At 51.9% G+C, this 15343-nt stretch overlaps 1 protein-coding gene across 3 annotated transcripts in view; it reads right to left on the bottom strand.

Annotated features, from left to right (window-relative positions):
• Positions 1-15343, bottom strand: part of moxd1l (monooxygenase, DBH-like 1, like) — a 295828-nt gene that overhangs the window by 217523 nt on the left and 62962 nt on the right. For all 3 annotated transcript variants that reach the window (XM_085976728.1, XM_085976729.1, XM_085976730.1), the window contains exon 3: positions 1479-1649. In XM_085976728.1, the coding sequence (XP_085832854.1) occupies positions 1479-1649 (171 nt within the window). The remainder of the gene's footprint in view (positions 1-1478; positions 1650-15343) is intronic.

The raw sequence follows: 15343 nt of genomic DNA, 5'->3' as shown, positions 1-15343 counted from the left end.
AGAGAGAGGTGGAGAGAGTGAGATCGGGAGGCGGGCACTGTGAGGACAGCGGAGGGTGAGATGGAGAGAGAGAGGGGGAGAGAGTGAGATGGGGAGGCGGGCACTGTGAGGACAGCGGAGAGTGAGATGGAGAGAGAGGTGGAGAGAGTGAGATGGGGAGGCGGGCACTGTGAGGACAGCGGAGGGTGAGATGGAGAGAGAGGTGGAGAGAGTGAGATGGGGAGGCGGGCACTCTGCAGAGAGCGGAGGGTGAGATGGAGAGAGAGGTGGAGAGAGTGAGATGGGGAGGCGGGCACTGTGAGGAGAGCGGAGGGTGAGATGGAGAGAGAGGTGGAGAGAGTGAGATGGGGAGGGGGCACTGTGAGGAGAGCGGAGGGTGAGATGGAGAGAGAGAGTTGGAGAGAGTGAGATGGGGAGGCGGGCACTGTGAGGGCAGCGGAGGGTGAGATGGAGAGAGAGAGGTGGAGAGAGTGAGATGGGGAGGCGGGCACTGTGAGGACAGCGGAGGGTGAGATGGAGAGAGAGAGGTGGAGAGAGTGAGATGTGGAGGTGGGCACTGTGAGGGCAGCGGAGGGTGAGATGGAGAGAGAGGTGGAGAGAGTGAGATGGGGAGGCGGGCACTGTGAGGAGAGCAGAGGGTGAGATGGAGAGAGAGAGGTGGAGAGGGTGTGAGGAGAGCGGAGGGTGAGATGGAGAGAGAGGTGGAGAGAGTGAGATGGGGAGGGGGCACTGTGAGGAGAGCGGAGGGTGAGATGGAGAGAGAGGTGGAGAGAGTGAGATGCGGAGGCGGGCACTGTGAGGGGAGTGGAGGGTGAGATGGAGAGAGAGAGGTGGAGAGAGTGAGATGGGGAGGCGGGCACTGTGAGGGCAGCGGAGGGTGAGATGGAGAGAGAGAGGTGGAGAGAGTGAGATGGGGAGGCGAGCACTGTGAGGACAGCGGAGGGTGAGATGGAGAGAGAGAGGTGGAGAGAGTGAGATGGGGAGGCGGGCACTGTGAGGACAGCGGAGGGTGAGATGGAGAGAGAGGTGGAGAGAGTGAGATGGGGAGGGGGCACTGTGTGGACAGCGGAGTGTGAGATGGGGAGAGAGAGGTGGAGAGAGTGAGATGGGGAGGGGGGCACTGTGAGGGGAGCGGAGGGTGAGATGGAGAGAGAGAGGTGGAGAGAGTGAGATGGGGAGGTGGGCACTATGAGGAGAGCAGAGGGTGAGATGGAGAGAGAGGTGGAGAGAGTGAGATGGGGAGGCGGGCACTGTGCGGACAGCGGAGGGTGAGATGGAGAGAGAGAGGTGGAGAGAGTGAGATGGAGATGCGGGCACTGTGAGGACAGCGGAGGGTGAGATGGGGAGAGAGAGGTGGAGAGGGTGTGATGGAGAGAGAGAGGTGGAGAGGGTGAGATGGAGAGAGAGAGCTGGAGAGGGTGTGAGGAAAGCGGGGAGCAGTGAAGTGGGTGGTGGAGACAGACTCCACCTCTACTCACATTTGTCACCAGGTCGATCGATCTATTGTTGCTGGGCTGCGGGCGGGAAGTTCTGTCATAGTTCAGGAGCCGCACCGACTTCACTCCGGCCATAGACATGTGGTAAGGGATCTCGGTCAAGCTGGTGGGGTCCACTCCGCTGCAGGCGTAGATAACCCTCAACGTGTCATCCTTGAGATAGATCCATCCATTAAAAAATGAAACCCCAATCACTGCCAGCAGTGTGATAAAGAGTGTATTCAAATCCCTCCACGGCCTCGCCCCTCCCTGTCTCCAGCCCCACAAACCCCACTCCGAGATATCTGCACTCCTCCAATTCTGGCCCCTTGAGCATCCCTGATTATAATCGCTCCACCTTTGGTGGCCATGCCTTCTGCTGCCTGGGCCCTAAGCTCTAGGATTCACTCCCTAAACCTCTCCGCCTCTCTTTCCTCCTTTAAGACACTCCTTAAAACCTTTCTCTTTGACCAAGCTTTTGGTCACCTGCCCTAATAAATCCTTATGTGGCTCAGTGTCAAATTTTGTTTGATAATGCTCCTGTGAAATGCCCTGGGGCCTTATACTATGTGAAAGACGCAATCTAAATGTAAGTCGGTCGGGTTCTTAATGAATACTTTGCGCCTGTTTTCACAAAGGAGAGGGGCGAAGCAGACATTGCTACCAGGGAGGAGGATGTACGGATAACCGTAGCTGTCGTAAAGACAGCGGGGTTTGATTGACAGCTGGTTGACGGCTGATGTCATATCCGGGGGCGGGATCCGACACCATCTTGGCCATGCTTCAGATACTGTACTAGAGACACAGGCCTAGAAATTCAGTGGCCTGCGCCACCAGTTTGCGCCCAAAGAGGGCTTTTGCGCCACTGTGCAAACCTACCGCGATATTTAGCGGGGCGCTAATGGCGACGTTAGCCAGTAGCGCTGCGCCACCACCGATGACGCCATCGGTGTGCGCAGCGCCCCGCTATCGCCCCGCTGGCCATATTTGATCGCGCCCGCCTCCCCCGCGCCGGCCGCAAACAGCGACCGGTACACAGGGGCCTACCTGTGGCGTTAGTGGGGCGAGTTAAGGTGGAGGTGCGGCCGGCCGCTTTTTCGGCGGCCGCCTGCCCGCACCTCCGTCCCCGGCCTCCTACACCCCCCCCCCCCGCGGCATTGTCGGCTGTTTCCAGAGAGCCCGGCACTTCTCCTTGGTGCCGGGCTCATTTGCCGGCACTCGCGAGCGGGGATCGCGCTGTTGCAGGCACCTCCCCCTTAAGAATGAGAGGAAGGCCTGCAGTACCGCAGCGTGCCGTGCCGCAGCGGGTGGCGCTGCGGCACTTTGCACGCCGATATTCAGTTTCAGCGCCCCAAGCGGGGCGCCGAAACCCTTGTTTGGCGGCCGGCTTCCACTTGGGGCGCTGAAACTGAATATCCCGCTGGCGCAAGTGGCTCCGCGCGCAGCGGTAATTCCAGCGCCCAGGCAAGCTGGGCGCCCCTAACTGAATTTCTAGGCCACAGAGTCAGGACTGAATAAATGGCACTCCTCTACAACAGCTTGTGAGACTCGTAATTACGTTATTAAGATAACATTACATGGTACCAGGATTTATAGAACTCACGATAAGGACATATTGCAACAATGGAAGGAATAAAACCTCTGGCTAGCCTGCAACTAGAAGGAAATGTGGATGAAAATTGGCGTGTCTTCAAGCAACGCTTTCTTCTCTCCCTCAGAGCGATTGACGCTTCGACTAGCTCTGGAACACGTAACATAGCTTTGTTGCTAACAGTGGCTGGCTCGCAGGCAATAGAGGTGTTTAATACATTTACGTTTGCAGCCAAAGATGATAAAAATGATCTGGACAAGGTGATAGAACGGTTCGGCGAATACTGCACTCCAAAAAAGAATGAAACGTATGAGAGATTCGCGTTTCGCTCCCACGTGCAAAAGCAAGGAGAATCCTTTGATGTTTTTTTGACGGACTTGAAAATAAAAGCACAAACATGCAACTTTAGGGACCTGAAGGAATCAATGGTACGCGATCAAGTCGTTTTTGGAATATTCAACAAGAAGGTGAGGGAGAGAATGCTTAGAGGCAATGGCCTAGAAATTGGGTTGGGGCGCCAAAGTGGCGCAAAAGTCGCCTGAGCGCAGGATTTAGCGCAGCGTTCGAGGCTTTAGCGATCATCAGATATTCAGTTTCATTGCCCCTCGAGGGACACGGGGTGAAGCTCGAGGCGCTCCGCGTCCCTCTTAGGGCGCTGAAACTGAATTTCGCAGCGCTACGTGCTGCAGCGCCACACGCTGCGGCACGGCACGCTGCGGTACTGCAGGCCTTCCTCCCACTGTTAAGGGGGAGGTGCCTGCAACAGTGCGATCCCCGCTCGCGAGTGCCGGCAAATGAGCCCGGCACCAAGGAGAAGTGCCGGGCTCTCGGGAAACAGCCGGCAATGCCACGGGGAGGGGGGGGGGAGGTTTGGAGGCCGGGGACGGAGGTGCTGGCAGGTGGCCACCTTCACCTCCACCTTAACTTGCGCCGCTGCTGGCACAGTAAGGCCCCGTGAACCGGGCGCGGGTAGCGAACGGCGCAACTGCGGCGTTCGCTACCAAATATCGTGAATGGGGTGCTGTGCATACTGATGACGTCATCGGTGACGGCACAGCGCAAATGGCTAACGCCACCATTAGCGCCCCTGCTGAAAATCGCGGGAGGTGCAGCCAGTGGTGCTACAGCCACTGACTGCCTCTTTAGGCACTAACAGGTGGCGCTACTCACCCAATTTCTCCCCCAATGACCTAAATTTGGATGCAGCAGTGAAAATATGTCATGCTAGTGAACTCTCAGACATGCACACAAAAACTTTCGAAGGGCGCAGCACAGCAGAAGAGAGTGCCCTGGGGCTAAAAAACCTGCCGGTGGATGTGGTACACAAAAGGGACACAAGGGGGCCCACGGAGTTCAAGCTGATGACACCTTACGAATGCAGACGGTGCGGTAATAAACACATAGCCAGACAGTGTCCTGCTTATGGGAAGAACTGTGCGAAATGTAAAGGCAGGAATCACTTTGCCAAGATGTGTTTTTGGGAAGAGAAAACTGAAAGTAAAAAGACAGTGCATGCTATTGAGACTGAAGAGACAGGAGCAGAGACTTTGTTTGTTGGAATGGTGCAAAATGAGTCAAAACAGGGCAAAAATGCTAATGAAGTGCACTCTGTAGGACCAAAGACTGAAGTTTGGATAGCTCCCTTGCTGGTAAATGGCACCATTGTTCCCTTTAAGCTAGATACAGGTGCTAAGGCAAACCTCATAAGTTGGAGTGATGCACGGAATCTCAAAGTGCGACCTAAAATACTGAACAAGACAGTGTCGTTAAAGGCATACAATGGACAAAGCATTGAAACGAAAGGAACATGTAGGCTGAATGTTAAGGTAAAAAATCACATTCACCTTTTGACCTTTGTTATAGTGCCTGAAGGACATGAGTCACTGTTGGGGGATAAGGCCTGTGGATTTGGGCTTGGTAAAACAAGTTTATACTATCAATGAACTGAACTGTGTGCAGAGTGCCCCCCAAGATAGTACAAATCTGACTCATGAGACTATAGCACACAAATATGCAGATGTATTTCAGGGTTTCGTAGCACTGTCCTTTACATACTCCATCAAACTGAGAGAGGATGCACAACCTGTGATTCACGCACCCAGGAGAGTTCCAGTGGCTCTCTGTGAAAAACTGAGGAAAGAGCTAGACCGCATGGAGGGACTAGCTGTCATAAAGAAGATTGAGGAACCAACTGACTGGGTAAATTCCATGGTCTGCGTCAATTGAAAGAAAACTGATAAATTGCGTGTCTGCATGGATCCCAAGGACCTTAACGCCAATATCAAAAGAGAGCACTACCAAATTCCAAAGAGAGAGGAAATAGTCAGCGAAATGACAGAAGCGAAAGTCTTCTCCAAGATGGATGCCTCGCATGGTTTCTGGCAATTGAAACTTGATGAAGAAAGTGCTAAGCTGTGCACTTTTAACACCCCGTTCGGTCGATACTCCTACCAGCGTCTGCCCTTTGGTATTAGCTCCGCCCCAGAAATCTTTCACAGAGCAATGGAGCAAATCATCGAGGGCCTGGAGGGAGTGCGGGTGTACGTGGATGATCTGGTAGTATGGGGCTCCACTCAGGGGGAGCACGACACCAGACTGGAGAAAACACTTCAGAGAATACAGCAGTATGGACTCAAACTAAATAAAGACAAATGTCAGTTCAGTGTCAATGAAATCACATTCCTCGGAGACAAGCTCTCTACAGAGGGGATTCAGCCAGACAAGTCAAAGGTAAAAGCTATACATGACATGGAGAAACCAAAGGACAAGAAAGGGGTTCAGCGGGCCCTTGGCATGGTTAACTACCTAGGAAAATTCATTCCAAATCTAGCAGTGAAAGCTGTTCATCTGAAAAAACTGCTGCACCAAGAGACAGAGTTCCAATGGGGACATGAACATGAGAGAGAATGGAAGGGGCTGCTACACATTCTAGCAAGTGAACCCCTACTGAGGTTCTTCTGCCCTAAAAAGAGGACAAAAGTGTCCACAAATGCCTCTAAGAATGGATTAGGGGCTGTCCTTCTACAGGAAGATGAAGGAGAATGGCGACCAGTGGCGTATGCGTCACGCTCCATGACGGCTACAGAGTGCCGCTCCACGCAAATCGAGAAGGAGTGCCTTGGCTTGGCATTTGGGTGTGAAAAATTTCATACCTACACCTATGGTCTTCCCAAGGTTATCCTAGAAACGGACCATAAGCCACTGCTAGGGATCGCAAAGAAGAATCTGTGTGACATGTCACCACGGATACAGCGCCTAATGATGAGACTTCAACGTTACGATTTTGAGCTAACATATGTGCCAGGGACACAAATGTTCATTGCAGATGCACTATCCAGGGCTGTGCCTTACGCCACACAAAACAGTGAATCAGAAGAGGATGTGGCTCTTCATGTGGATATGGTCTACGCAGCATTGCCCGCCACACAGGAACAACTATCAGTGATAGTCACAGAGACATCAAAGGACCCAGTCCTGAGTAAAGTAATGAGAAATCTTCAAGAGGGCTGGAAGAAAGGGTCATGTAAACAATATTATCACATTCAGTCTGAGCTCTCTGTGGTCAATGGACTACTGCTTAAGTGTGACAGGATAGTAGTGCCCACCTCTATGCGACGAGAAATGCTCAACAGGATACATGAAGGGCACCTGGGTGCAGAAAAGTCAACAAGGAGAGCACGTGAGGCACTCTACTGGCCAAACATGAACTCTGATATTGACCAGATGATCAGCGAGTGTGCTACATGTCAGGAGTATCACTACAAGCAAACAAAAGAGCCCCTCATTACCACAGAGCTCCCATCACAACCTTGGGAAAAGGTCGGAACTGATATATTTCACTGTGAAGGAAAAGACTATCGGCTGAAAATTCAGTAGCCTTAGCGCCTCATTTGAGGCGCTAGAGGGCCTTGCGCCAGAGTTATGGCCAGTAGTGAAATTCCCTGGGGCCCTAAATCGGCGTTGCTCCGGTAGCGCTGCGCCGGCACCGATGACGTCATCGGTGTGCGCAGCGTCCCGGTTGCCGTGGTAACCCGCCCGAACTCCGAAATTGAGTTGCGGCCGCCTCGCCCGTGGCAGCCGCAACCAGCGTTTTGTCAGAGGTGCCTTACTGCAGTTAGCGCTGGCACATTAAAGGCCCCGCGGCGGCCGGCCGCTTTCCCGCTGGCCGCCTGCCTGCAGCTCCCTCCCCGGACTTCTCTCCCCCCCCCTGGAACAGATGCAAGCCCGGCACTTGTCCGAGGTGCCGGGCTCATTTTTAAGCAGATTTGCGCGGGCCGCGGCCGGGTGCAGGCAGCTCCTCCTTAACGGAAGGAGGAGGCCTGCACTTCCCCAGCCTGCCGCACCACATTGGGTGCCGCAGCGCCGGAATTGCGGCGCGAAACGGCAGTTAGCGCCCTTTTCCAGGCGCTAAGACCCTTCAGTAGCGCCGGCAGCCGTTTGGGCGCGGCGCCACTGAATTTTTGGCGCGCGCAGGGGACTTAGCGCTGGCACTAATTTCCGGTGCTAAAGCCCTGGCTAAGCCAAAACCCAATTTCTAGGCCTATTTGTTAGTTATTGGCCTAGAAATTCAGTGCCCTTAGCGCCGATTTTGCGGCGCTAGAGGGCCTAGCGCTGCAATTGGCGCCTGCGCCTAAATTGCCTGGGGCCCTTCCGCCGCGGTAGACCGGTAGCGCTGCGCCGGCACCGATGACGTCATCGGTGTGCGCAGCGTCCCGGTTGCCATGGTAACCCGCCCGAACTGGGAAATTGACTTGCGGCCGCCTCGCCCGTGGCAGCCGCAAGCAACGTTCTGGCAGAGGTGCCTTGCACAAGTTTGCGCCGGCGCATTAAAGGCCTCGCGGCGGCCGGCCGCTTTCCCGCCGCCCGCCTGGCCGCAGCTCCCTCCCCGGACTTCCCCCCCCCCCCCCGGAACAGAAGCAAGCCCGGCACTTGTCCGAGGTGCCGGGCTCATTTTTAATAAGATTATCGCGGGCCGCGGCCGGGTGCAGGCAGGTCCTCCTTAAGGGAAGGAGGAGGCCTGCACTTCCCGAACCTGCCGCACCGCAGCGGGTGCCGCAGCGCCGGAATTGCGGCGCGAAACGGCAGTTAGCGCCCTTTTCCAGGCGCTAAGACCCTTCAGTAGCGCCGGCAGCCGTTTGGGCGCGGCGCCACTGAATTTTTGGCGCGCGCAGGGAACTTAGCGCCGGCACTAATTTCCGGCGCTAAAGCCCTGGCTAAGCCAAAACCCAATTTCTAGGCCATTGATTATTATTCCAATTATCCGGAGATGGCCCTCTTGTCCAGTACCACATCAAGAGCTGTGATAACTCACCTGAAGTCAATCTTTGCCAGGCAGGGCATCCCTCTAACCCTGGTCTCTGATAATGGCCCTCCCTATGCCAGTCATGAGTTTCAGTCATTTGCTTCAGAGTATGAGTTTAATCATGTAACCTCCAGTCCGCTCTATCCTCAGGCTAATGGAAAAGCGGAGAAGGGGGTACAGATTGTGAAAAGACTATTAAAGAAAGCAGCACACAGCAACACTGACCCATATCTGGCCCTGATGTCGTACAGGGTGGGCCCGCTAGCAAGTGGCAATTCTCCAGCTGAGCTCTTACTGGGTCGGAAAATCCATACACGACTTCCCAGTTATGTCACACCTGACCACAGAGATGAGGTGTGGGCAGACAAGGCTCGGCGACTACAACAGAAACAAAAAACACTTCATGACCACACAGCCACTTCACTAGTGCCTCTACAGGAGAAGGATATAGTTCGCATTGAAGGGCCTGAGTCGTGGCCGACAAGAGCCACCGTTCTACAACAGGTCGCCCCCAGGTCATACAGTGTCATGACAGAGAATGGCAATGTGTTTCGTAGAAACAGGAGGCACCTACTGAAAACCACAGAGACCTTTCAGCCTCAAGAGGACAGAGAGGATGACGAGATGCGGGAAATGCCACAAAGAGACGAGATGAGGGAAATGCCACAAAGTGACGAAGGACACAATAGTGATAATGTGACAAGGGACCTGTGTGGTACAGACATGAACTTAAGGGATACAACTGGGGTGGTTCAACAAACACCCGTTCAGCCACGCAGGTCACAGCGCACCTGTAGACAGGGATTGATAAGACTATAAACAGTTAATGGACTCCTGGGTGTGGGTAAGGTTTATACCTACCTGCAATTAGTTCAATGGTGTAGTTACACTGACTGGTTCTATATGATGTTAACAAGTGTTCTATGTGTTATGTTATGTTATGTTGTTACTGTGTTATGTCTTCATTGAAGGGGGAAGATGTACGGATAACCGTAGCTGTCATAAAGACAGCGGGGTTTGATTGACAGCTGGTTGACGGCTGATGTCATATCTGGGGGCGGGATCCGACGCCATCTTGGCCATGCTTCAGATACTGTACTGGAGACACAGAGTCAGGACTGAATAAATGGCCCTCCTCTACAACAGCTTGTGAGACTCGTAATTACGTTATTAAGATAACATTACAGAGGAGTGTGAAATATTAGATGAAATAAACATAGTGAGAGAGGAAGTATTAAGGGGTTCAGCAGCTTTAAAAGTGGATAAATCCCCAGGCCCAGATGAAATGTATCCCAGGCTGTTAAGCGAAGCAAAAGAGGAAATAGCAGAGGCCCTGACCATCATTTTCCAATCCTCTCTGGCTTCAGGTGTGGTGCCAGAGGACTGGAGGACTGCTAATGTGGTGCCCTTGTTTAAAAAGGGAGAAAAGGATAGACCGAGTAATTACAGGCCAGTCAGCCGAACCTCGGTGGTGGGAAAATTACTGGAAAGAATTCTGAAGGACAGGGTAAATCTTCGTTTTGAAAGATACGGATTAATCAAGGATAGTCAGCACAGATTTGTTGAGGGAAGGTCGTGTCTGACAAACTTGATTGAATTTTTTGAGGAGGTAACAAGGAGGGTCGATGAGGGTAGCGCGTTTGATGTAGTGTATATGGACTTTAGCAAGGCTTTTGATAAGGTTCCACATGACAGACTGGTCACGAAGTTAAAAGCCCATGGGATCCAGGGCAAAGTGTCAAGTTGGATTCAAAACTGGCTCGGAGGCAGGAAGCAGAGGGTAATGGTTGATGGGTGTTTGTGTGACTGGAAGGCTGTTTCCAGTGGGGTTCCGCAGGGCTCAGTACCAGGTCCCTTGCTTTTTGTGGTATATATCAATGATCTAGACTTGATTATAGGGGGTATGATTAAGAAGTTTGCAGATGATACTAAAATCAGTTGTGTGGTTGATACTGAAGAAGGAAGCTGCAGACTGCAGGAAGATACTAATAAATTGGTCAGGTGGGCAGAACAGTGGCAAATGGAATTCAATCCGGAGAAGTGTGAGGTAATGCGTTTTTGGAGGGCTAACAAGGAAAGGGAATACACATTATATGTTAGGACACTGAGTAGTGTAGAGGAACAAAGGGACCTTGGAGTGCATGTCCACAGATCCCTGAAGGTAGCAGGCCAGGTAGATAAGGTGGTTAAGAAGGCATACGGAATGTTTGCCTTTATTAGCCGTGGCATAGAATACAAGAGCAGGGGGGTTATGCTTCAACTGTATAAAACACTAGTTAGGCCTCAGCTAGAGTACTGCGTGCAGTTCTGGTCACCACATTACAGGGAATATGTGATTGCACTAGAGAGGGTACAGAGGAGATTTACAAGGATGTTGCTGGGAGTAGAGAATCTTAGCTATGAGGAAAGACTGGATAGGCTGGGTCTGTTTTCCTTGGAACAGAGGAGGCTGAGGGGAGACCTTATTGAGGTGTATAAAATGATGAAGGCCATGGATAAAGTGGATAGAAAGGACCTATTTACCTTAGCAGAAGGGTCAAAAACCAGGGGGCACAGATTTAAAGTAATTGGTGGAAGGTTTAGAGGGGATTTGAGGGGAAATTTCTCCACCCAGAGGGTTGTGGGGGTCTGGAACTCACTGCCTGAAAGGGTGGTAGAGGCAGGAACCCTAACCACATTTAAAAAGTACTTGGATGTGCACTGGGGATGCTCTAACCTGCAGGGCTACGGACCAAGAGCTGGGAAGTGGGATTAGGCTGGATAGCTCTTTGTTGGTCGGCCCGGACACGATGGGCCGAAATGGCCTCCTTCCGTGCTGTAACTTTCTGTGATTCTATGATTGTTGTTCTTAAAAATCAACAGCAACGTCCAGCGTGGTGCGTGAGAGCAGGAAAGGCCCAGGCTCCATCCCTGGCCTGTGCTGAGTTAGCCTGATCTCACACCGGGTGTGGGACAGAGCCCCATGCACACACAGAGCAGGAAAGGCCCAGGCTCTGTCCCGGCCTGTGCTGAGTTAGTCTGATCTCACACCCGGTGTGGGACTGAGCCCCACACACACACACAGAGCAGGAAAGGCCCAGGCTCTGACCCCGGCCTGTGCTGAGTTAGTCTGATCTCACACCCGGTGTGGTACTGAGCCCCACACACACACACACACAGAGCAGGAAAGGCCCAGGCTCTGTCCCGGCCTGTGCTGAGTTAGCCTGATCTCACACCCGGTGTGGTACTGAGCCCCACACACACACACAGAGCAGGAAAGGCCCAGGCTCTGACCCCGGCCTGTGCTGAGTTAGTCTGATCTCACACCCGGTGTGGTACTGAGCCCCACACACACACAGAGCAGGAAAGGCCCAGGATTGGGGAGGAATTGGGACACAATAATTAGCCTCAGTGGCCCTGGGGAGTTGAGGAGGTGGAATCTCAACCAGGATTCCTTGATCGGCTTGGCAGCGATGCACCCTGTGGTGGAATAGCCTCTTGACACAGACTTAATGAAGGGGAGCCCCTCAGGTCAGGTACAGCAGGGAAGGATGCCAGCGACGGTCCTTGCCTTTGGGGTGTGGGGCGGGGGGCAGGAAGTTAACCTACTGCATCAGAAAAGAAACACTGGCAGAGGGCAGAGCAGAGAGATATTAATGGCCCAGAAATTCGGGTCTCCATGGGTGAGTACACACGGGGTACTCACCCATAAGCCCAATGGAAGTGCCGGTTTCGTGCATGCACTGCGCATGCGCGGGAAACCAGTACTTCCGTTCCCCTGAACGAAGGGGTTCAGAGGTCGAACGCGTGCGTGGGAGAGGCTGCGCCTGCGCATCGAACTTAGGTTTTTTTTGCAGGTTTTCCCGGGAGGGTAAGCCTCCAGAAGTTAGACATATAAAAAGCAGGCGTGAGGCCTGCTTTTTACAAGGTAAGTGGTGAATTAATTAAAATTAAAACATTTTTTCCACAGGTTTATTATTTTTAAATGCTTTACAGAAAGGTAAGTTTATTTTCAGCCCTGTTAGAAAATAAAATTATTTTTTTCAAAAATGTAAATTATTGTTTAGAATAGTTATTTCATGTAATTTATAGTTTATTTTAAAAATGTGATTTTTTTAAAAGTGTATTTGAAGATTTAGTGATGTTTTGGGGCCCGTAGTATTTCTAAGTTTTGACAGGTCTTCCTGTCAGACTTATGAATGAAGCATTCCCTGCTCCGATTGGCTCTCCATGGCCCATGTGATCACAGAATCACAGAAACCCCACAGTGCAGATAGAGGCCATTTCGGCCCATCGAGCCTGCACCGACACATATCCCACCCGATCCCCGTAACCCCACGTATTTAATCCCCCTAACACTAAGGGTCAATTTATCATAGCCAATCAACCTAACCTGCACATCTTTGGACATCCCAGGGGCCGCATCGCACTAACTGCGCCCCTGGGATACGCAAGCACTGCGCGCCGGCAGTTGGAGGAGGCCCAGGATCGGAATTCCACGCGGGCCCGCAGCTCAACGGCCGGCGTGCTCGGTAAGTGCAGGTCGGGGGCTTGCACCCGCGGGAAGCCTCCGACCCGAATTTCTGGGCCTAATTAGTAAGTCATGGAATTGTACAGCACAGAAACAGGCCATTCAGCCCAACTGGTCCGTGCCGGTGTTTATACTCCACACGAGCCTCCTCCCACCTACTTCATCTCTCCCCATACCCTTCTATTCCTTTCTCCCTCGTGTGCTTATCCAGCCTCCCCTTAAATGCATCTGTGTTATTCGCCTCAACCACCCCCTCTCGTAGCGAGTTCCACATTCTCACCATTCTCTGGGTAAAGAAGTTTCTCCTGAATTCCCTGTTGGATTGATAAGTGACTGTCTTTTGTTTATGTCCCTGAGTGTTGGTCTCCCCCACAAGTAGAAACATCTTCTCGACGTCTAACCTATCAAACATAATTTTAAAGACCTCTATCAGGTCATCTCATGCCTTCTCTTTTCGAGAGAAAACAGCCCCAGCTTGTTCAGTCTTTCCTGATAGTTACAACCTCTCAGATCTGGTATCATCCTTGCAAATCTCATTTTGCCCATTCTCCAGTGCCTGTATATCCTTTAATAATATGGCAAACAGAACTGTGCACAGTGCTCCAAGTGTGGTCTAACCAAGGTATATGGAGACCAGAACAGTGCACAGTGCCCCAAGTGTGGTCTAATCAAGGTATACAGAGACCAGAACTGTGCACAGTGCTCCAAGTGTGGTCTAACCAAGGTATATAGAGACCAGAATTGTGCACAATGCTCCAAGTGTGGTCTAACCAAGGTATATGGAGACCAGAACTGTGCACAGTGCTCCAAGTGTGGCCTAACCAAGGTATATGGAGACCAGAACTGTGCACAATGCTCCAAGTGTGGCCTAACCAAGGTATATGGAGACCAGAACTGTGCACAGTATTCCAAGTGTGGTCTAACCAAGGTATATGGAGACCAGAACTGTGCACAGTGCTCCAAGTGTGGTCGAACCAAGGTATATAGAGACCAGAATGGTGCACAATGCTCCAAGTGTGGTCTAACCAAGGTATATGGAGACCTGAACTGTGCACAGTGCTCCAAGTGTGGTCTAATCAAGGTATATGGAGACCAGAATGGTGCACAATGCTCCAAGTGTGGTCTACCCAAAGTATATGGAGACCTGAACTGTGCACAGTGCTCCAAGTGTGGTCTAACCAAGGTATATGGAGACCAGAACAGTGCACAGTGCTCCAAGTGTGGTCTACCCAAGGTATATGGAGACCTGAACTGTGCACAGTGCTCCTAGTGTGGTCTAACCAATGTATATAGAGACCAGAACTGCGCACAGTGCTCCAAGTGTGGTCTAACCAAGGTATATGGAGACCAGAACTGTGCACAGTGCTCCAAGTGTGGTCTAACCAAGGTATATGGAGACCAGGCCTGTGCACAGTGCTCCAAGTGTGGTCTAACCAAGGTATATGGAGACCAGAACTGCGCACAGTACTCCAAGTGTGGTCTAACCAAAGTATATAGAGACCAGAACTGTGCACAGTGCTCCAAGTGTGGTCTAACCAAAGTATATGGAGACCTGAACTGTGCACAGTGCCCCAAGTGTGGTCTAACCAATGTATATGGAGACCTGAACTGTGCACAGTGCTCCAAGTGTGGTCTAACCAAGGTATGTGGAGACCAGAACTGTGCACAGTGCTCCAAGTGTGGTCTAACCAAGGCATACAGAGACCAGAACTGTGCACAGTGCTCCAAGTGTGGTCTAACCAATGTATACAGAGACCAGAACTGCGCACAGTGCTCCAAGTGTGGTCTAACCAAGGAATATGGAGACCAGAACTGTGCACAGTGCTCCAAGTGTGGTCCAACCAAGGTATATGGAGACCAGAACTGCGCACAGTGCTCCAAGTGTGGTCTAACCAATGTATACAGAGACCAGAACTGCGCACAGTGCTCCAAGTGTGGTCTAACCAAGGTATATGGAGACCAGAACTGTGCACAATGCTCCAAGTGTGGCCTAACCAAGGTATATGGAGACCAGAACTGTGCACAGTATTCCAAGTGTGGTCTAACCAAGGTATATGGAGACCAGACCTGTGCACAGTGCACCAAGTGTGGTCTAACCAAGGTATACAGCGACCAGAACTGTGCACAGTGCTCCAAGTGTGGTCTAACAAAGGTATAAAAAAAACAGAACTGTGCACAGTGCTCCAGGTGTGGTCTAACCAATGTATATGGAGACCAGAACTGCGTACAGTGCTCCAAGTGTGGTCTAACCAATGCATATAGAGACCAGAACTGTGCATAGTGCTCCAAGTGTGGTCTAACCAATGCATATAGAGACCAGAACTGTGCACAGTGCTCCAAGTGTGGTCTAACCAAGGTATATAGAGACCAGAACTGTGCACAGTGCTCCAAGTGTGATCTATCCAAGGTATATGGAGACCAGAACTGTGCACAGTGCTCCATGTGTGATCGATCCAAGGTATATG

The sequence above is a fragment of the Somniosus microcephalus genome, unplaced genomic scaffold, assembly GCF_052327205.1.
Source record: "Somniosus microcephalus isolate GS21.2 unplaced genomic scaffold, FLI_Smic_1.0 unresolved_chr3, whole genome shotgun sequence".
NCBI lineage: Eukaryota > Metazoa > Chordata > Chondrichthyes > Squaliformes > Somniosidae > Somniosus > Somniosus microcephalus.
The sequence above is the reverse complement of the archived record's forward strand: the minus strand, read 5'-3'. Positions and strand labels throughout refer to the sequence as shown.